The 22,582-nt window shown below is 38.3% G+C and overlaps 1 protein-coding gene across 2 annotated transcripts in view; it reads left to right on the forward strand.

Annotated features, from left to right (window-relative positions):
- Positions 1-22,582, forward strand: part of PREX2 (phosphatidylinositol-3,4,5-trisphosphate dependent Rac exchange factor 2) — a 232,818-nt gene that overhangs the window by 163,427 nt on the left and 46,809 nt on the right. For both annotated transcript variants that reach the window (XM_031441512.2, XM_064480858.1), the window contains exons 33-35: positions 1,627-1,729; positions 6,679-6,822; positions 14,570-14,684. In XM_031441512.2, coding sequence (XP_031297372.2) covers positions 1,627-1,729; positions 6,679-6,822; positions 14,570-14,684 — 362 coding nt within the window. The remainder of the gene's footprint in view (positions 1-1,626; positions 1,730-6,678; positions 6,823-14,569; positions 14,685-22,582) is intronic.

Genomic DNA, 22,582 nt, shown 5'->3' on the forward strand with positions numbered 1-22,582 from the left:
ACTGAAACCCCCTGAGCTGTACGCTGTAAATGGGTGAATTTTGTGGTATATGAATTATATCTCAAGAAAGCTGTTTACTTTTTTAAATTGGCCTTATGCAACCCTTAAGTGTATTTAAAGAATTGATTAAAAGATCCAAAGGTAGCTGAAAAAAAAGTCAAAGAAACCCATAGTCTTTCTGCCTCTGTAACAAGGACATAAAAGCGCCCCAGTACTATGAAAGCCTCCCTGGGTGCTGCAGACGCTGGTGGTCTGTGTGTCCCTCAGCTCTGAGTCCCATCCTAGGTCCTTGGCTGTGGCTTTAGCCACACCTGCCGGAGCTTTGTAGCCTGGATGTTATGATCAGAGCCCAGCCTGTTGGGGACATTTCTTCCTCTGCGTATATTCCTCCCAATTGGAAAAACGCCGATTCTTCAGTCCTGTCCTTCCAGTTCCAGGTTCTTGACATTTTTCTGCTGTTTTGAAGGACTTTAAAAAGTAACAGTCGGATAAACATTTATGCAGCTCTTACTGTGTACCATAATTTATATTAAATACCATACTAAGGTGCAAAAGTGGTGATGCTCTTAACCTTTTGTATCCATGCTGTCCTTCTTTGGGGTCTGGGGCTGCCTTAGTGGGGTTTTTTTTTTCACACAGTGGAAATTCTTTACCACTTCCTTCACCCTGTACTCATGGTGCCCCCAAAATGTGACTATAAGCTTACAGCAATGCAGCTTCTTAAAATGTATGTAAAATGTACTAAAATTACTGATTGAAAGGATCATTGGCATTTTTTTTAAGGAAACAAATGTTACCTTTAAAAGAAAAGATGTGTATGATAAGTTTAATCGTTCTTTCATGAGGAAATTAGTAAAGGACTTTTATTAGCACCCTGAACTGCTAACAGGAAGGCCAGAATCCAGAGCTAGAAAGATGATGTCGCAGACACAGACAATGAACTTGTTACCATGTCCGGGCCTTAGCTGCGTTGGCTGTGAAATTGTATGCTGTAAGAATGAAATGAATGATTAAAACAAATCCAATCTCATATTCACAAGATTCTAGATTAAGTCCCCATAAAGGAAAATGAGATGAAAATGGATTCTTGTCCCCAAGCTCTTTGGAAGAAAAATCATTACATACATGCAAATTGCTTTTATCACAGCTTTAATAAATTGTGAATTGGATAATGCATAGGTTATCTTATTGTAAAATAGGATGACTGTTATGTACTGTGGCTTTTTAATAAAACAATATTTTTGCCTTTCAGCTGTTCTGTATAAGATTATAGAGGTTTAGAGGCAAATAGCATTTTTTTTGTGTGTACACATTTATTTGTTACTAATAAACAAAAATCAATGTAATTAGAATCCAGCTACAAAATAGGCTGCAGAATTTTGTAGAATCATCTAGGCAGCAGAGAAAAGGAAAAATATAAAACTATAAAAGAAACTGTAACTCTGGGGATTTGAAAATTTTATTTTAGGCAGTAAATTCTTAGATGTGTTGAGAATTTGGTTTGCATGTAAATAAAACGCAAGTGAAGTTAGTTTCGGTCTGGAGTTGCTATGTTGTGTTATGCTGTGTTATGTTCTATCGCAAACAATCCTAATCATATCATGTATTGTTTTTCTTTCTTTCTAGACAGATGAACAAGCCATGCTAGAAGATACACTGGTCGCACTATTTGATTTGGAAAAGGTTTCTTTTTACTTTAAACCATCAGAAGAGGAACCACTGGTTGCAAGTAAGTAGTTAAATATTTCATATGTGTTTTATAGGATTTCTTTGGCATCAAACAGCAACATATGATGTAACTTTGATATGAATATATTTGATATGCAGTTTAAGTTTATATAAAATGCTATATTTAGGGTAAAATAATAACAAACTGTATAAGTAATAGAAAGTATATATGAGTTAAATCTACAGCTAATTTTAAATTTTTGTTTTTATCTATTAGTTTGACCTCTAAAACATCTCCAATGTCTAGTATATTAAATAGGGACTCAATAAATATTCACTTAATCTGTGATCTAAGAATGATACTCACTCATCGAAAATTTCTTAAATGCCTCCTTATGGCCAAGCACTATTCTAGGTGTTGGATACAATAGAGAACTAAACAAGTAGAAATCAGTAATAAGAGAGATAAATGAGTTAATCTGATAATAAATTAGAAGATGATAATATCAATGCATGAAGGGAAATAGAAAAGAACGAGGATGAAGATGAAGGGGCGGGTGAAAGGGGGTGAAAGGTCGCACGTGTGTGACATGCTCAGGAGGGAAGCCTTCCTAAGGAGGAGCGTGAAGATCAGAAGCACGCCGTGCAGACAGGGACCCAGCCACACAGGTAGAGTTAGCCCTCGCGAATTGGTTCCAGACACCCCTCAGCTGCCAAATCCAAGGATGCTCAGTTCTCTCTTATAAAATAGTGTCCTCCCACATACTTTAAATTACCTCTGGGTTACTTATAATACTTAACACAGTCCAAATGCCATGTAAATAGTTGCTGGTCTGAGGCAAATTCAAGTTTTGCTTTTTGGAACTTTTTAGAATTTTTTTGCTAATATTTTTGACCTGTGGTTGGTTGAATCTGTAGAAGCAGAACCCGTGGATACGAAGAGCTACTGTATTTGGGACGGGGTGTTCCAGACTCACTGGATACAGTAAGAGCAAAGGCCCCGAGGTGGGGGCATGTGTGGCAGGCTCTCGGGACAGCAGGGAGGCCTGTGTGGCTGGAATGGAGTGAGGGAGGGGAAAAGAATAGGTGAGAACAAAGAGGAGGCCAGACCTTCGAAGGAGCTGAGCCTTTCTGACTAAGCCGCTGAGCAGGGGGATGGCACATGGTAAAGGTGGCCTGTCTTGCTGTGTTGAATAGACATTCCTGGGGGCAAGAGCAGAAGCAAGAGAGACCAGTTAGGAAGGCCCTGCAGTGACTCAGGTGAGAGATGATGGTGACATGCCCTTGAGGGTAGCTGTGGCGATGGGAAAAGTGTTTGATTCTCTATGCATTAAATTTTGAGGATAGAGAGAATAGAATTTTATTAAAGTTTCATCTCCACTGATAAATGAGAGAGAGCAAGAACATGAATTACAATGTTGGGGGTTTAGGTTGTATTCAAGGGAGATTCTGCCTGGTAAAGCAGATGATTTGATAAGGATAATATTATTTGAACAAATTGCATGGTGTTCTGTGGGTCGGTATAAAATGGAATGTATTTTCATTTGCTTGAATAATGCAGGCATAATTTTGCTACAAGGCAGAGAAACTCTGTTTTCACAATATAACCTGATGTTTTTTCTTTTAAATTTTGCCTAAGGAACCATAAGCTCACAGGAGTGCTCTTTTCCATGGTTTAAACTTGACATTAGTGGTGAATGGTCTGTTGAGAAAACCAGAGATGAACCAATATTATAAGCTTGATAAAATATTTACTTACTGCATATATACTATGAGAGATTTAGCTTTGGCATATTGAAAAATATACAAAATATTAAACATAATTAAGACCATGTAAGTAATATTGGGGTATAAATGTACACGTGACAAATACAAGAACTGTGATACACCTTTGGCAACCCATTTTTATGTATTTCCCAGAAGCATAACCTCGACTTCTGAGAATACGTCCCTAGTGGAAGGTCAGTCTCATTGCTACACTACTAGACATTCCAAGCGAATTAAAACTGTCGTGGTAAGAGCGTAGTTATCATTTTAAGTTGATTCAGGAAAGAAGAGAGTTATTTATACCCAAGTGTTGTCACATCTTATTGAAGTGGCATAAGAAAACTAGAGCTTTATTATTAATTGCATATGATTTGATCTTTCTCTAAGCCTAGAAGCAGAGGCGTCAGATTGACTAATTAATTTGCATCGCTGTAATGAAGACTGGTTGACTTCCTGGCTAGGAGGGAAGGTTGGGCTTTGGCATCAACAAACCTGAGTTCGAACCCTGACCCCATTCTCATCAGCAAACATGAGAATATTAGCTTTCCCTGACTCAGAGGGTTGTGAGTCTTAAAGGAAATAATGTATTTGAAAGTCTCTAGCATTATAAAAGGCTCATGATAGTCTTGTAGATAATTGTATATGTCCTCTTTGCTTTATTATTTTGTATTCTTTCCCAAAAGCTACAGTTAGCATTACTCATTGTCTCATGTTTGCATTAAACAATAACCAGATTCTAAAGAAATATGGCATTCCAAGCTAGAAGAACTCAAATATCTGGATAGAAGACATTTCATTTTCTTTGAACAAATAATTGTTAAGTATGTATAGCATGCTTAGTGCTGAACTAAGTTCTAGGGATATAATACGGACTAAATAAAACAAAGTCCCTGTTGGTATGGAGCTGAGTGACTAGTGAAAGATAGGAAGGGAGAAACGGGTGGTGTGACCCACATCAGGAAAGGGAAAGTACAGGATACTTAACCATGTCACATTATGTCATTAGTGAAGGAGGAATAAATAATAAATGATACAGTTGTATGTAATTAACTTTAGTTTGTGGCAGATCTTTATATTTTGGAGAAGAGCAGAATGACAGCAGTTCTTCCTCTTTTCAGTGATGAATAGAGGTATTTTATAGTAATTATTAGGGGAATGTGTATGTTTGAGCCTCCACTCTTTCTGTCTGGGCCAGCCATTGCGCCTGGAACTGTGATTTCCATGCAGAATAAGTCAGACGTGCCTCTGTCTTCGTGGAGCTCACAGCCTAGTTGGGAGACAACACCTAAGGAATCAACTGCAAAGATAATGAGGGTCGTGATAAATCCGATGCAGGGAATAAGTAATGCATAAAGAATAAGGGTGAGGTGGCCCCTTGAGGGGTCACCAGACAAGGGGTCTCCACAGAAGTACCGTTTGCTCTGATCTGAAGGACAAGAAAGACCCAACCTTGCAGAGGGTCAAGGAAGAGCAATTCAGGGAAGGGGAACTAACAACTTCTTAGTCAAAGCCTTATTTTCAAACTCTCTGGCCCCTTCAGTGATGGGAGGGGGGCATGTTTATGGGGATGAGATGCCACCGTCGGAACTCCACTCCAGAATGAATCCCTTTATGGGATGGAATCAGAGACCTTTTCCTCATGCAGTAATGTTTTGAAGGCTTTTAAAACTTACATAGTGCTAGTCATCAAGTTTTGTTTTTCATAGTCGATAAATCTCCCCAAATAAAAGGCATAATTTCTAACTGCACATTATCACACACTTTTCCAGGTGCACCGGATACTTTGAGGGAAACAGTCTTCATTCTTTCACATAGTACTCTTAGTTTTAACTGCATTTTAAATTTAGATTACTTGATAATTTTCAGTCATTTCAGTTCCTTAATTCCTGGTATAGTAGCTTTATCCATTCTTTGCTAGCCCAATAATACGGAACTCCAACTGCTGCACTGTTATTTTCCTTTCAATAACGCTATCCATTTGGAAACACAGAGTTTGAGTACATGGGTGCCAATGAGTAAAGGGATGGAATTTAACAAAAAATAAAATATGTATAAACAACATTGTATGAAAAGGGGAGCTAGAAGACACAAATATTTAGTATATTTAAGTTTATATTTTCTTTAGTGTTCATGCATCTTTTTTCTTTATTTTAGAACCAGAAAAAAGGATTTTCCCAATCATTAAAACTGAGTTAATTTCCAACTCTTCAACTGCAAAATTTATTTTTTCTAAACCAAAATTCGTCTCCCTTAAAAAATAGTAACAAAAATAAAATAATAATTAAATGGTATAAAAGAGACTAATCAATAGATGTTAATACAATGCCACCTCTATTGATATGCAGAACTAGTTACCTTTAGTAAGGAACCTAGAATCTGTGATCAATAATGGTATTTAATCTTGAACTCTACTTTTATATACAGTTATGTCTCAAGAAGCACGTTAAAACAAATAAATGTTGAGTCAAGAACATATATTAAATGCCTGCTCTATACCGGCCTTAATTTTTAACTGGTTAATGTGACTAGCCTTTTAGGAAGCATTTACATTCTTTTTTAATGAAGTGGAAGTTATTTGTCATGGATAAGATCACAAAACGAAGAGGATTTACAATAGCATTGTGAAAAACTCCTGCAACATTTCAGCTTTTCAAGGTGGTTGCTTTTTGTTTTTGTTTTGAGTGATTAAATGTAAGACCTTTGAAAATCGCTAAAAGAATTTGGACAGATGATTTTTAATGACTGTAGGGCATCAACAGAGGTAATGTGTTTTTGATCTGGTGCTCAGGGGACGGAGCTTACAAAACCCGTGCTAATTTTGATAATGGTTGCTATGTACTCAATTTCTTGCACATTGCTTAAGAAGTCAACCCCAAGGACTCATTCTGACTGAAATATGAATGAGGCAGCTGCCCTGGGAGGTTCTGACTCCAAACCATGTGTAGCTCAACTTCTCATTTAGTTAAGAGAGACATCTGGTGTGTTAAAGTGTGACGAAGTTTTCTGTTACAGAATTTTATATACAGTACGGTAATAAATCTGTCACTTTAGCTAATGAGAATCTGGTTTAATACTCTTTCACCGAATAGCAGCATGGGTCTTCCAAACCTGAACTTGATGTACATGGGTATTTTTAATATATTAGTCTCTAGGAGTTTTCAGGATTCTTTTTAAAGTTTAACAAATATACTACACAACGTATCCTGATTTTAGGAAGTAAAATAACATCGCATGTCATTTTAGATGTTCCTCTCACGTATCGGGTGGAAGGAAGCCGGCAAGCTCTGAAGGTTTACTTCTACAGTGACAGTTACCATTTTGAACAGTTGCCTCAACGGTTGAAAAATGGAGGAGGGTTTAAAATTCATCCTGTCCTTTTTGCACAAGGTAAACTGCTTTCCTTTTCATACTTAAATTATTTTATCTTTATCAATTCTTTAAATCTATGTAATTGTAAGCATCATTTTTTCCGTTAATCCAAAAATTTCTTCATAGCACCTACGTGATATATTTACTTTAAGGAATGTTTATTAAGGAAAGAGTTACGGTTTAAATAGTTGTCAAATAGGATGGCAGCATGATTTATAATGGAGAAACAAGGCGTGAGTGGCTTAAATAAATAAAGATAAATTAATTTGGCTTAAATAAATGAGGGTAGAGCCATTATGGTTAAAAATATTTTATGAGATAGAAAATGTTTGATAATGTACACATGCATATTATAAAAAAGAATTTGTTATAGTCTCAATTATGTTGTACATGTATGTATATATTTACATGCGTGTAAAATGTTGGATGATTAAATTGGTGGTGATTTTTTATTCTTTGAGTTTTTCTGTACTAGGTCAACTTTTTGTCAGTAACACTGTATTCCTTTCATAATTAAAAATACTGTTTTGACAAATGAACAATGAGTGTTAACCACAGTAGAAGAAATTAAGAATAACATGAATAAAAAAATCTTGCAGTGAACTGACTTCCCAGGGAAGGTCCTGGGTCTTTTTTATTTCTAGGGTCACAAATGCTGTCAGAAAAGACCAGAAATCCAGATTACTGTGTAGTTTCTTTTTGTTTATGCTTTAAAAAAAAAATCATGCTGTGATCACAAGATTGAATCAGTTTCTCTGTGGGGTACAGAACATTTCATTTTTTCTTCTTTGGAGTTTTTAAGACTGCATTGGTTTTACAATGGAATTTTTATATCCTAATAAAAAATGAGAAAAGTAGAGGAATAAAATCAATCTCAGGAACTGAAGAAGAGATAGGCGTATGAAATCCAAATTCACTACCAAGCAAAAACTCTGCTTTTTGTACCACATCGTGTTGTTATAATTCTAGAAGATAGATTACCCTTTCTTCGACTGCAATAGTTTAAAAACAATGCCTACTTCAAACAGATACTTGGCAAGAATACATTTAAGTGGAGGAAAATTTCAGCAAAGACATCTTAGGGGTTATTAGAAGGTATTTCCACTTTTCTTTGGGGAACTATGGTAAGGTCCGTGTAGGTAATAAAAGAACCTATAATGAAGAGAGATACAAAAGAAAAAGAAGCTGAAGAAAAATAGACCTTTGGAACTATGTGAAGAGAAGAGTTTAGCCTAAAATATATTAAAAGCCATTGCCAAGAGAGGTAGTTTTAGAAGAAAGTTTAGAAGAAAGGCTGGAATGTTAACTTTTATAGGGTTTCACCAGAGCTTGCAGTTCTTAAAGCCTCTTCACTTCCTTTCTTTTATTTCTCTCTTTTTAAAAATTCTGTCTTTGAAATCATTACTGAGAGGACAGATGGCATTAATCATCTCTTCTAAAAAAGTGATTGCATTTGTGACACGTTAGCCATAAATAGCTGAATATTCATACCCAGCAACAACTGTGCATGGGAAAAAGATTATTTTGCAAGTAACCTCGATTTTATAATTGTGGCTAAAGCTAACTTAAAAACAATCCCTAAATACATATGATTTCAGTGAGTACAGTATTGCTTTTACAATGTCATTTAAAGAAAAACCCTAGCAAAATGTTAGGTTTGGGCATTCGCACAGCAGTAAAAATATGAAAAATGGTTTGAAGAAGCGACAGTGGAAACACTTCTGCAGTGGAGGTCGCAGGTAGGTAAAGAAGATTGGAAAACAGTGTCTCATTAAAAATCTGTCAGCGATAAGGTTGTTTATTTAAAGGAGTTGCAGAGGTTCCTCTACATTCATAAAACTCCCCCGAGGAATCTTTAGTAGCTCTGAGTATTCATCAGATAGAGAGACGCACCGGAAATTCAGCCCCAGCTTGAGTCGAGATTCCCATCTGGTAATTGAAAGTGGTGGGAAATGGAAGAGATTCCAAATGGAGTCTATTCCTGGTGATGGGAATTTACTTGATGAAAGTTTTAGTTTTATGTGTGCATGAGTCTTTGCTGGCAAATAAAAAGGAGAAAAGTAGACAAATTTGAAAGTTTCCTAGGAAATGTATTTAAGTGAGCCTTCCTAAAGTTGTCTGTCGTGCTGTGTACTTAGAGCAAGAAGCAAATGTCCTGCCTTCTCATTTTTCTTACCTGCATGGATCTTTGGGCAGAGGGCACCGTGATGGATGGGGCACCCTGCCGAGATGGGACCAATCAGTGGATCAGGAATTCCAGGGTTGGAGGCAATGAGCGTACACTTTAGGGAACGTACAGTGCTGGAACCAGCGCTGCAGGAGAACAGGAGTCCAGGCAGGTGAAATGAGTGATGCCGATTTCCAAGGTGAGGAACACAGAAACAGCCAGACGGGGGAGTTAGCACAAAGCATAACCAAGATGCTGGAAGGAGGAGGTCACTAAAGCACTCTTGTAGAAGTCCTTTGACAGATCAGAGAATTAATCCTCTTGGGGTCCCTGAGCCCTTGGTGAGATAAGCAAGTAGCTCTAAACTGGGTGAAAATGGGGGTCGCAGGAGGATGGATGTGGAGGGTCCCTCCCTCCGCCCCTCCTCCCTGGCTTATTTTCCTGATGTCTCTCAGTGGTTCTCAAGGCTAGTGGCCCTTTACTCACCTTGGGAGCCTTTCAGAAAACACCCATGCTTGGTCCCACGTCAAACCAATTAAATCAGAATCTCTAGGAAGTGGAGTCCAAATGCTAGTATATTTTAGAAGCTTTCCAGGGATTCTAATGTCCACTGGGTGTAAGAAAGCACAGAGCTCTGTGGATTATGAAACACTGTGCAATTATCCAGTTAATCTTTGTTTAGCTAGATTAAAAAATTTCACAAGTCTTTGACACTTTCTGGATTCTGGGGAGCTGGGGCAGTGGGGTTGGATCTTTTTGCTTCTGCATTGTTAGGTCATTAGGATGCAGGCTGTGATTTGGGTGGGACCGTTTTCTTTAGCAAAGGCTAGAGATGCCCTAGATTGCTGACCGCCGAGGGATGTCTTCTGACCATCACAGCAGCTGGGCCACAAGCCCTTCATTTCGGAAAGGGATTTCAGTGGGTGGGATAGAGCATCTGCCGTGTTCACATCTCGTACCTTCAGATCCGTTCTTTTGTGGGAGGAGGACTGGGAGGGTGTCTTTCGTGACTGTGACAGGCGTCTGTTCCCGGGGGGATGATTTAGAAGCAGTATGTCAATGGGACAAGCTTATAGCCGGTGATGCCCCAGCTGGTCTTGGGGCTGCAGCAGATTCTCGTTTTCCCTCTTCTATCCCTTGTACGTTAGCCTCACTCTCAGCCTGAGCCTCTGCTGGTCTCGGCGGCATGAATAAGACCTTCAGCTCTGAGGGGCCTGATTCCCTGGTCACTGTGTCCTTCTCAGGCCAGGACTGCCGCAGTTGTCCATTTACCATCAAATTTGGGCAGAGGGGATACAAAGGAGAGACCTGGGTGGATTATCTGGATGCCATACTTGTGGGCTTCAGCATTCCTTGGCTTGTGCGGCATAATTACAATCTCTGCTCCACCTCCACGTGGCCCCTCTACGCGTGTCTGTCTCTGTGTCTCTGTCCAAATTTCCCTCTTCTTCTAAGGACAACAGGCATTGGCTTGCGGCCCACCCTGATGCGGTATGACCTCATTTGATTGATTACATCTATAAGACCCTATATCAAAATTAGGCCACATCTGCAGCCACCAGGGGTTAGGACTTCGCCATATTTTTTGGAAGGATACAGTTCAACCCTCAACAGATGCTAAGCATGGCTATTTCTGTTTCCACCCCTGATTCCTGAACCCATGTATTGTACCTCTTAGGGACATGGCATCAGATAACAGTCTTTGATTTTAGTTATAGATTGTGTCCTGGAATGCGCCATCCCTTCCCTGTAAAGTGTTCTTACGTACCTAGTCCCTGGGTCTCTGGTGGTGGTTTTCCTTAAACAGAACGGGGCATGTGTTCCTGGTTCCTCTCCGCAGGCACAATCTTGGGTGTATTTGGTTTCTTCACCCGCTGTGAAAAAAGCTGGCACCAGAAAGTGTTACTCCTAACTTTTACGCCTTTAGAAGGTGTCTTTCTGGTCTCAGAGGATAAAGAAAGTCACCCAGAAATGTGAGCGGTTTCTCTCTTAAACAGAAGGGACATTTTGTTATCAGCATTGTCGGTTCTAAGTCACCTTCATTGGGGTAGTTTTTTTCCTAGAAAACTCTTCTTAACATCCTTTAAAAGATGAATCCTTTAGTTCTCTCTTTGGGTTTTGCACAGTGTTTATAATAAAAACATTAAATAGCATTTTAAAGAGGAAGGAACAATTCCCAGAATTGAGATTCCCTGAATCAGTTAAGAGTTGGCCTCGGAACCTGTGAACCCACCTCTCCTTACAGGGCAGCACAGTCTCTCCCGCATGTTTGTCACAATGGGAACAACAAAACTTGTCTTCCTCACAAACACTGTGACCAGCTCTGAGGAATTCTGATCAACTGTGACAATTTCTGGGATTTGTAACAGTGCATATGTAGGGTCTTATTTAACCAATAAAGTACCATTGCACTATCAGAAGAGGGTGTTAGTTGAAACTATTTTTAAAATTATTCCTCAGAGATTCTGTATTTTTTCTGATTAATCCCTTTTTTGGAAGAGCCTTAAAATGTGTTTTGAGTGAGTGGAAATGAGGCTCATTTTCAGTCTTAGAATAATTTAATCTTTAATTTTCTCTAACATTCATTATATTTTCCTTCTTTGCTAACCACCTGCATTGAATGGAATGTTTTGCTTCTAAATTCAAAAGTGCTAGAAGTAAAGCAAGCAAACTCAAGTAGTACTTTACATACTGCTTTTCACTAAATGCCTTTAAATAAATTATAAATTAAACATTTATTCAACCAAGTGTGTCAGTATTATTTTTAAGGAATATTATATGGATGAAAATTAAGGAAACTAGACAAGAAAATGCTAAGGACGGGGTCAAACTTTGAAGTTTGGGCATTATTAAATATTTAACGTTTTTTTGGCTGCAAATGGAAATTTAATTTGGTAAAATATCATTCCATTTTCTTTTTTTAAAAAATAACTATAAATAACCAAGCTATTCACCTAAAATTATGAATGGTGTTCTTCCTCTGCTTTGTCGTATAAAGTTTACTTTATAAACATGACTCATCTTTTTTTGTTCATTTTGCTACAACCATGGCCATGCATGTGCCATAAAATATCACTGAGATTCTTGACCAAATTGTTAAACTCTTTTCTCATTTAAAAAAAAAATGACATAAGTTGTGGATTTTAACTGTTGTTAATTTGGAAATACCATTAAGAAATGTAGCAGAAGTTTATTGTAACAAGCTTATAGGACAGGGCTGGACCTTCTGGCCAACACTGAGCCATCGGGACTTTTATAGGAACTAGATCACAGATGTTTACTTGTTCCCTCCCGACCCTCTGCCTCCATTTCCTCTGCTGTCCCTTCTTAGTGTTCACCTTCCAGTCTTTCTGGTCTTAAATCACAAGTTGACACGCCCTTGCATGGACCCTCCTTTCAGTTCCCAAAATGTCCTGTTTGGCTGAGCGCCCTCGTGCAGAATCTCTGTCTCTCATGGAGACTGACTTGATCGTGCCTGTGAGGCAGTGGGCGCCTTGCCTAATGCATGAAACACATTCGATAAATGATAAGAATAGTCATGGGCGCTCGGATACTATTTTTTTAAACATTTTTTTATTGAGTTATAGTCATTTTACATTGATTGTGTCAAACTCCAGTGTAGAGCACAATTTTTCAGTTATACATGAACATACATATATTCACTGTCACTTTTTTTTCACTGTGAGCTACCATAAGATCCTGTATATATTTCCCTGTGCTATTACAGTATAATCTTGTTTATCTGTTCTACATTTTGAACTCCTAGTCTGTCCCCTCCCACCCCCCGCCCCCTTGGCAACCACAAGTTTGTATTCTATGTCTATGAGTCTGTTTCTGTTTTGTATTTATGTTTTGTTTTGCTTTGTTGTTTTTTTTTAAGATTCCACATATGAGTGATCTCATATGGTTTTTTTCTTTCTCTTTCTGGCTTACTTCACTTAGAATGACATTCTCCAGGAGCATCCATGTTGCTGCAAATGGCATTATGTTGTCGGTTTTTATGGCTGAATAGTCTGAATACTATTTTTTAATTTAATTATTTCCCAGGAACCATAATTAGTAGATGCTCTTATTTCACAAATGAGGAACCTTAGGATCTCGGATATTAATGAACATGCCCAAGGTCACAGCGCCACTAAGCAGTGACAGTTGTGGTTTTACGCCAGTGCAGGGCTTTCTCTATCTGCTTTACAGTTAGAAAGAATTCACGCTGAAGTATGACTATTGATGGGCTGCAACCTCCTGGAATGCTGTCCTTTCCCAAGTAACACTCTCTTATTGGAAGTGAAGGTGGCATGTATTTGAGGATTGTTTTCTCAGGAAGACTTCCTTTTATTTCTTGTGTGTATTCAGGACCAGAAGTTTGCTGAAGCAGTTGTGAACACTCTAATGCATGCAGAAGTCATAAGGAATAAACAAATGAACAATCCCTGAAACAAGCTCACAAATTTGATTGCCTGTACCGAAGTGAATGTAGGAAGCGTTCTGATTTTCCACAAATGCTTTGCTCATTTATAAGCCAATAATACCATTTTGAAAAAATTTTTAATTTAGCAATACTCTAAAAGTTATGTCATTTCTTCAGTGCTTCAGAAATCTGACTAGTTTAGAAAACACAGCACAGCTAACATTAGCAGTGAATTTCCTGTTTTTGCCCTGAAAGTGGTGGTAAGTTTTTGTCAATTTGAGGAAACTTTATTATTTAATTTAGAAATTATTGCATTTTGCAGTTTTGCGAGCTTATTTTTTTTTAAATCAGTTTTGAAATAGTCTGCTGAAAATTGAGGCTCATTAGTGGTAATAATTTCAAGGAGAAATAATTTCCATTTCCAGATTGGATCCATCACCATTCCTGTTGCTGGCAGCCTCTGCAAAGGAAATCTTCTTGTATTTCTAGGCACTTTTCTATGATTCATTTCCTCTCCAAAAGGTTAAAAATACCACTGCATAAAGTTTAAAGGAAAAAGAAATGCTTAACAAAAAATGTTAGCTAAGAAGGAAATCTGTATTAATGAAAAGGCATTTAAAATGAATGGGAAGTTACATATATGTTTATGCTTGATTAGTTTTAACTAAATTAACTGACCATTGGAATAGAGGTTGTATTCTACGACTTCTCTTTATCTAGTCTTCTTATTTCATAATTTAATCGTAGCTGCAAAAGAATGTGAATATACATGGAAAGTGACAAATTCAAATTTTTTTACTCACATGTATGTTAATACACATTTCTGCCTCTCATACATATACATATATATGCTGTATGTATGTATATATTTGTGTATATGTATAAATAATATATGAAGTTTGAGTTTAGCTTTGCAAAGAACCTATACAAAATTTTTAAAAAATGGAAGACAGTTTAAATTAGAAATTGCCTTTGCCTACTTAACAGATAATTACCAAATGTTTGATATTTATGTTGAGAGCTGAAGAATGACTTTTATTCATTTTCAGGCTGGTTAAAAATAGTTTCTTACCTGTGTGGTCATATTTGGTGCTGTTTAATATATTTACTAATAATCACTAAGATTACACTAAATGTGGAGGCACTGGGTTATAAAATCACATGAGAAGTACTTTTCCTTTTTCACACAGCACTGGAGAGCATGGAAGGATATTATTACAGAGACAATGTTTCGGTGGAAGAATTTCAAGCCCAAATAAATGCAGCCTCATTGGAAAAGGTCAAACAGTACAACCAGAAGCTCAGGTATGTAACTGGTCAATTAAAAAAAAAAAATTCCATATTTGGGTGAAAGCAGATGAATAGAGCTTATTCATTAGATTAGATGATTGATGATGATGTTTCTTTTGATATAAAATCCTCTCATTTAGGGTTTAATATTTCAAATAATTTAATAGGTGCACTTTTGGCAAACAAAATAGAAAAAAATGTTTAAAATTTTTCATACTATTGTCTAAGTTTCCAAAGAAGATCAAGAGATTAAATATTTAATAGACCATTTCTGGGAAAATGAAGTATTGGTATTTTATAATGGTGTCTCCAAGGAGGCTCATGGACTAAGGGCACCAGTAAACAGCTGGCACCCTCACACCCAGAGATGAGTGTGTTTAACATGGAAGATGGGATAAAACAGTACTACTTGGTACTCGAAAAATATCCACTTTCAAATACACATATTAAAATTACATTTTGTTGTCTTCTCCCTCTAAAAATAATCTCACTGATATGATGACCAATGTCCAGGAAAAATTAACCACAATAAGTGAAAGGGAAATGTGTTATAATTTAGAAATTTTAATTTTCAACCAATTATTAGCAATATGTATCTCCCTCTTTTAAATTACTCTGCTGACAGATCATCTTTTAAAAATTACCAACAGATAATGGCTTTAATTTTTAAAAGAAAAATACTTTTGTTCTACCTTAAGCCTTAGTAGCTCAAAAAAACTGTTGTGACTTTTTTTGGGAGGGGGAGGTTGTCTACAATACGGCTAAACTGTGAAGATAAGTTAATTCCTAAAATTCCTGATGTGGGGAAGTGTTGATTCTTGTGGTTATGACCACTGAGTCGGCTTTCTTTCACTACAAAAGCTTTGTCCCCTACCCTTGCCTCCCAAAAACCTGTCCCTTTCCCTAGGTTTCTTACTTCATTCTATCATTTTATCATCTTCTGAAGCTCTCAGCCTCAAAGCCCACAGTATCTTTTTGATTTCTCATTTTCTTTTCCTCCTAACATGCAGTTGGAGATCCTGATGATTCTGACTAAAACATCTCTTAGACCACCCTAATATTACTGCCTTGTCTACATCACTATTTTGCAGGCATATAGTGTACTGACTCCTTTCACAGGGGGAGAAAAGTTGATCTTGAATTTTTAAATACTTTGTCTACTGACTAAGAAATACTGACTTAAGAAACTAAGTCCCAATATATGCACCCCAGTGTTCATAGCAGCACTATATACAATAGCCAACACGTGGAAACAAGCTCAAAGTCCATTGACAGAGGACTGGATAAAGAAGTTGTGGCATCTATCTATCTATCTATCTATCTATCTATCTATCTATCTATCTGTCTATCTCACAGTGGAATACTACTCAGCCATAAAAAAATAAAATAATGCCATTTGCAGCAACATGGATGGATCTAGAGATCATCATTCTAAGTGGAGTAAGCCAGAAAGAGAAAGAAAAATATCATATGATATCACTCAAATGTGAAATCAAAAAAAAAAAAAGAAAAGAAAGGACACTAATGAACTCATCTGCAAAACAGAAACAAACTTGCAGACATAGTAAACAATCTAATGGTTACCAGGGAAAAGGGGTGGGAAGGCATAAATTTGGGAGTTTGAGATTTGCAGATGTTAGCCACTATATATAAAAATAGATTTAAAAAAACAAATTTCTTTACTTTTCTTCTTGTATAGCACAGGAAACTATATTCAATATCTTGTAATAACCTTTAATGAAAACGAATATGAAAACCAATATATATATGTGTATGCTTGACTGGGACATTGTGCTGTACACCAGAAATTGACACATTGTAACTGACTACTCTTAAATTAAAAAAAAATTTTTTAATTAAAAAAAAAAAAGAAGCCAAGTCACATCTTGTGAAAATCTCTCAATTGAGTTCTGTTATGACAAAAGAGAAGTTTTGCCTTCGTAACTGATAAAATATATTCTTAGGTTGTCTTTCAAATAAGGATAATAAATAAAAGCATAAGAACACGTGAACCCTGAGAATACAGAGCCCAGAACTGGAGAAAACAGGTCTAGACCTTGGCTGTAGCTTCCCAGCTAATCTGCTGGCTCTAAAATTAATCAGTGTTGTTATAATCTACTCAGGATTTTGCTCCCAGATAATAACTTTAAGCCACGTGTCTTACCATGTCAGTCTTCTGAAAGGATTTGGTGATTTCCAGTTGCCCCCAAGGGCAGTCATGAGCTCCTTAGCCTGGCAGTCAGGATCTTTCCTGACTTGACCCAAGGCTTGTTTTTCCTGCCTCTGTGCTGGCCACACCTCACTCTCCTCATTTCTAATCATGCCCCACTTCCCTCCTTCCAGGACTTTTCACACTTCACTTAGTGTCTGCTTCCTGCCTCCAGCTGTCTACAAAGCCACGATTCATTTGATTCAATATCCAGCTCTAATAGAGTCTCCTTCCTGAAATATTTTTCTTTCATTACTGGGCTGGGATGAGGGCTGGGCATTCAGTTTTTCAGAAGTGCCCTAGGAGATTCTAATGTGTAAGCTGGAATTGAAAACCAATTCCCTGGATCTGGGAGTTCTCAGAGTCTGAGCCCCAGACCAGCAATCTCATCTGCAGACTTGTTTAAGAAGGCTCTTGGGTGGGCCAGGCAGTCTGGGTTAGAACCAGCCTTCCAGGTGATTCTCATCAAATCACACTGAAATTTCGGAGCCACTGCCCGAGGCTAGATGAATGTCAGATCACTGCTCCCAGCTTCCATTTTACTTTATGGCAGTTACAGAATTCCATTCTTCTCCCTGATGACACAGCCACGTGAACGGACTCCTTATCTTCTTTATTCTCTTGTAAGCTCTTTGAGATGAGGGGTGAGTTTATCCAGATGCTTCCCAGTGTGTTTATCAAAGGGTTTTGCACAGGGCGCTCTCCATAAATATGTGTTTCATTGCACTGGACTGTTTAGCTATAACCAGAAGAGAAAAGTGGGGATGGGGTGTCATATTCACACACCTACGGATCTTTTTTTAAAACAGAAATATAATATAGACTCATACGTAACAGACAGGTGACAAGATGTTTAAGATTCTTTATTAAGAAAAACAGCATGTGTATTAATTGCATGCTATGCTCTTCACATAAGAAAACATTTTAATGTATCTTTCCTGAAGAAAGCATTTTTAAAAGTACCAACTTCTCGGTACAGATCAGGTGGCCTTGTCAGCAGTTACCTGCTGTATATCTTGCTTGCTGAATATTAGATTTCCTTTGCACAGGAAGACAATTATCTTCCTCTTTACTCCAGATAATGCTTTCTCTTCCTGCTTATTTCTTGAATAAGGGTGTTAATTTCTTCCTAAATTTTTCCTGTTACTTGTAACTACAAATACTCAGAAATTGCTCTTGAAGGATCTGTGCTTGGTTTTTTGAGCCAAAGGTAGACATAGACCATTTCTTTAGAGGGGCTCTTACTGTCCAGCTTGGAAAAATAGCCCTCAGGTGTCACTAGTTCCACATAGCTTCCAGACCCTTTTTAACACTTTCACTGAAAACTGTTTCATTCTGCATGTTAATTTGTTTATTTACTAATTGGACATCCAAAAAGGCCTTTACTTCCCCCTGGCTTTACAACAAGCAAACATAAATAAGTAAATAAATAAATTTTTTTAATTGGAAAATACTCTTTAGATTACAAGTTTTAGAAACCAAACTCATACTGACATAAACAAAATAATGTGTTGTCTTTGTATAACAGGCATGCCCTCCAAAAATAACAGGTATATCAGGGGAATTTGGCTGCTTCAGGCACAGCTGGATCCAGGGCTATGAGTCTTCAAGATACTCTTGTCTCTTTTCGGTACTCCTTTCCTCTGTGTAGGCTTCATTTTCAGGCAGATTTGTTACACATTTGAGTAAAGATGTTCACTACAGAACAGTGTTGCATTTAAAGAAGAAGAGAAGGGTCCCCCTCCACCCCTCATCCCCCAACACACAGCTAAAGTTTTCAGGAAAAGGCCTGGTCTCATTAGCTAGACTCAAGTCTTGTGCCTGTTCCTGGCTGGGCTTAGCATCGCAGGAGACCAGTGGACTGTCACAGAAAGCACAGGGCGAGGACAGGAGACGAGCAGAGACAGTGGATTCCACTTCAGTTGTAGTGATTTCTCCAGAACAGCAAAGAATAGTTGGAAATAATTTGCTACTTAAAGGAAAAGATAATGCAGCCATAATACCTACAAACTTTTAAGAAGACGTTAGGAGTCGGTAACAATGCTGGGTGAGTTATGTGAATTATTTAATAAGCCAGTGAGTTCCATATTGTCATTTCCATTTTAAAGGGAAGTTACACAACTTTACTCAGGTAATAAGTGGTGAAACCAGGACTTAAAGATTTCTTTCTCTTTGGAGTCCATACTTTTTGTATGATATTAGGTCATCTCAGTGAATGGAGTGACCATTATGCACTAAAAACAGATTTTCTGTTACTAAGTTTGGGGGTCAGGTATTATCAAGTTGCCCCCAATTGCTCTGATTCTATAGCATTTATTCACTGAATGGTCGTGGCGTTTCCATTCTTGTGAGAAAATGAGCAAATAAACACATCCATAAACAATACTTTGCAGATAGTGGAAAGCAGAATGAAGAAAATCTAAAACTAGTTGCTGTTCGAGGAGGTCGGTCATTTACAGGGGGTAGTTAGGAGTGACTTCAACATTCGGTGGCATTTGAATGGAAACCTGAATCACAAGAAATAGCCTTGCCGGAATGTGGGGGAAGATCTTTCCCAAAGCGGCGAATTGGTGCATACAAGTCATGGCAAGAGCTTATCATGTTTGAGGAAGCCGGAGGTGGCCAGGGCGATCCTCGCACGTTGAGAAAGGTGGTGCCCGTTGAGAGATACGCGGAGAGGCCTGGGCACGTAGGGCTGTGGACCACTGGAAGAGCTGGGGCTTTATTGTGAGGAAAGAAGCCACTGAAAAAAATTTATTGAATTCCTGCTGTCCACTGTATCTCATGCGTCTATGGCAAATAAAATCCAAAATGGTTGAGGTTTTCAGGAAGCAGTAGTGAATCATGCCAAGGCCCGCTGGCTATTCTGACCCATGCTCCTCCAGTCTCTGGCAGGGACACAGAGAAGGTGCTGTACCTGGGGAGCCTTTGCCACGGGCATCAGCCTGACACCGGTGGCCTGAAGACCCTTGATTTAGCTGTTACCCCCAATGACCAGGACTGAGCCAGCAGAAGTGTCTCACAGCTGTTTCTAAAATATACCCTCCTGTGCCAAGTCAGATCAAATTCTTGACTGATTTCCTTTAGATCCTTAAAAAGTACAGCATATAAAGTGTCAAACTCAGAAATTCTAACCAAGAAGTTCAGGAGGAGGGGCACTTTTATTCCCTGCTTTCCCCATCCTCCCTCTCCTTTCTACCTCAGGCTGTCCTTCATTTCCCTCTGGCCATGAGCCATCATCTGCATTAACCTCCTTTTTCCTACCCTACATAAATGTAATTTATCATTACTAAACCCTTTCATTTTAATATATCCTGTTTATTGGCAGGAAGCACCACTGCATGGTGACTAATGAGATGAATGTAAACGTGAGCAGTATTCCTTGTCTTAAAGTGCTCCTTTCGGTTTGAAGGGTCTGGCTTGGCTTTTTATTTTCAGTCTCAAATCAGTAGGAAGATAAAACAAAAAAATCAAAACGAAACTCATCGTATATTAGTTACTGAGATCATTTATTATTTTGGTGAAGTGACAGTTTCACACTGAATTTTTTAGGGCTTATGATTTGGGATACCTAAATGTAAATTCATCATCTTTACAGAAAGAAGACAAGGGAATTATTCAAAGCATGTATTTGCTTAAGGTGTGCCTTTGTGTATAAAGAATGGCACATTGCTTTTAAAGAAAGCATTTAAAAAGCCAAAATATATTTTATATAACAAGTGGAAGAAAGATATAAATTTTATTTATGTTAATGAGAAATGCTACATAAATATCAATCTCAGAGCCATATTTTTTGAATAATTTTTTCAACTGAGAAATATCTGGCCAGAAGTATGTATGTGTTTTGGTTGTTCCCACGATAGCACCTCTGTGAAATGTGTCATTTCTCTCTTCCTCTGACGGAAGAAAAAAAGTAAGGGAGTAAGTTTTCCTGGCAGGAGGCAGATATGAAGGGTGGCATGGCCTTACTACCATTTCCTGCCTTTAAATACAGCTGTCAGACAGCGTGAGAAAATACAGAACAGCAGGACTTCAGCCTCTCCATGCCATCTGCAGTCCCAGGCATGTTACCAAACCAAACTTGGGTCTGCTCACCGGTGCACAGTAAAGCCAATCCACTGACACCAGGTTGTGAAGGAAAGTGGAGTGTTTATTGCAAGCACCAAACAAGAAGTCCAGGTAGCTAGTGCTCAAAAACCCCAGACTCCCTGATGGCTTGCAGGGGAAGGTTTTTAAAGACAGGATGAGGAAGAGGGTCTGAAGCGGGTGTGTGATCAGCTCATGCACATTCTTCTGATTGGTTGGTGGGGAGGTCATGGGGAGTCACCATCATCAACCCTCTGGTTCTGACTGATCTGGGGTCTGTGTGCTAGTGGTCAGCATGCAGTTAATTTCTTCCGCCTGGTGGGGCATTTTAGTATCTGTAAAACAGCTCAAGGTTATGGCCCAGAGCATTATCTGTAGGCCTTGAGGAGGAACCAGAGCTCCTTGACTTTGTTTAATGGCTAAACTATGATTATTTTGTCTTGCTTGACTGTTCTCCTTTGTGCATTTTCTCACTTCTGTAATTAAATTTATTCATTGGAACCCGAGGAAAGCCTAGGAGGCTAAAGTTTTTCTACAAACAAGAAGCAGGCAGTGGACACGGGGGGTCTGCCTGGGAAGGCCCCATGGGGTCCTGCTCGGTTTCAGGCACGTGTCCCCATCCCCATCTCTTTCTTCCCTTAGAGTCTCCAAGTCATGACACACTGTTTCCCATTCCTTGTTTGGGTAGAAAACAGTGTACTCAAGTTTGAAATGGAAAATTTTGGTTCTGTTGATGAGGAGCTGTGGAAACTACCTTAAGTCAACCAGAATATGAGCTTAATAAAATCTGGGAGAGAGAGAGAGACAAAAAAGAGAGAACATCAATTAAAATTCAGATAATGCCTTTGTCCTCTGGTGGTTTCTCTTTATAAAGCTGCAGATTTTAGAGTTATTCTTTTTTAATTACTTGGAAACATCCCAAGTGCATATTTATCACCCCTGTAGCAGTTTTATATTTGTTTTCCATCCTATCTTTCAGCCAAATTCCAGTTTTTTATACCTTAAGATATAGCCACATTTTTGTTTCTCTAGGACTAGCTGTAAACGAAATGCGTGTGTTCTGTTTATTTTGGTTTTCAGATCAGGAGTGTGGAGTTTTCAGAGTTGGACACTTTGCTTTCTATGAGAAGTGATTCTTCGGAAGCAGGAGAAAACAACCAAATATACAAAGAAGTGGAATTCACTTCTAATGCTTAAAGCATCCTAGATTTCTTTCCTATGTTTGACACATATAAAGGATCTGTATTTACAAAATACAAGTTATCCTTAGATGTCATATTCTTGCACAATGTGAAACTAAAGAAGCTGCTGAATATTTTATTTGACGAACCCCACGTGCCCACCAAATATCAGGGACAGGAATGGACTCTTTGAGGAAGTAATGTTTATGCAGCAGGGAGTCACAAGAGAAGGTGGGGTGACAGTGTTTTGGGGAGAGGGGATGGGAGATACAGCTGTGGGGAAGGGAGTATTTTCCAGCAGGGAGAACAGTACGTGTGAAGATTCTAAAGGGGGAAGAAGAAATTACGAAGTGTTCCGGAGGCTGGAATTCAGGGGCAGAGGGCCGTTGAATAGGCATACAAGCAGAATCAATGTGCCTTCCTTTCCCTGCTTTCCC

The sequence above is a fragment of the Camelus dromedarius genome, chromosome 30 (genome assembly GCF_036321535.1).
Source record: "Camelus dromedarius isolate mCamDro1 chromosome 30, mCamDro1.pat, whole genome shotgun sequence".
Lineage (NCBI taxonomy): Eukaryota > Metazoa > Chordata > Mammalia > Artiodactyla > Camelidae > Camelus > Camelus dromedarius.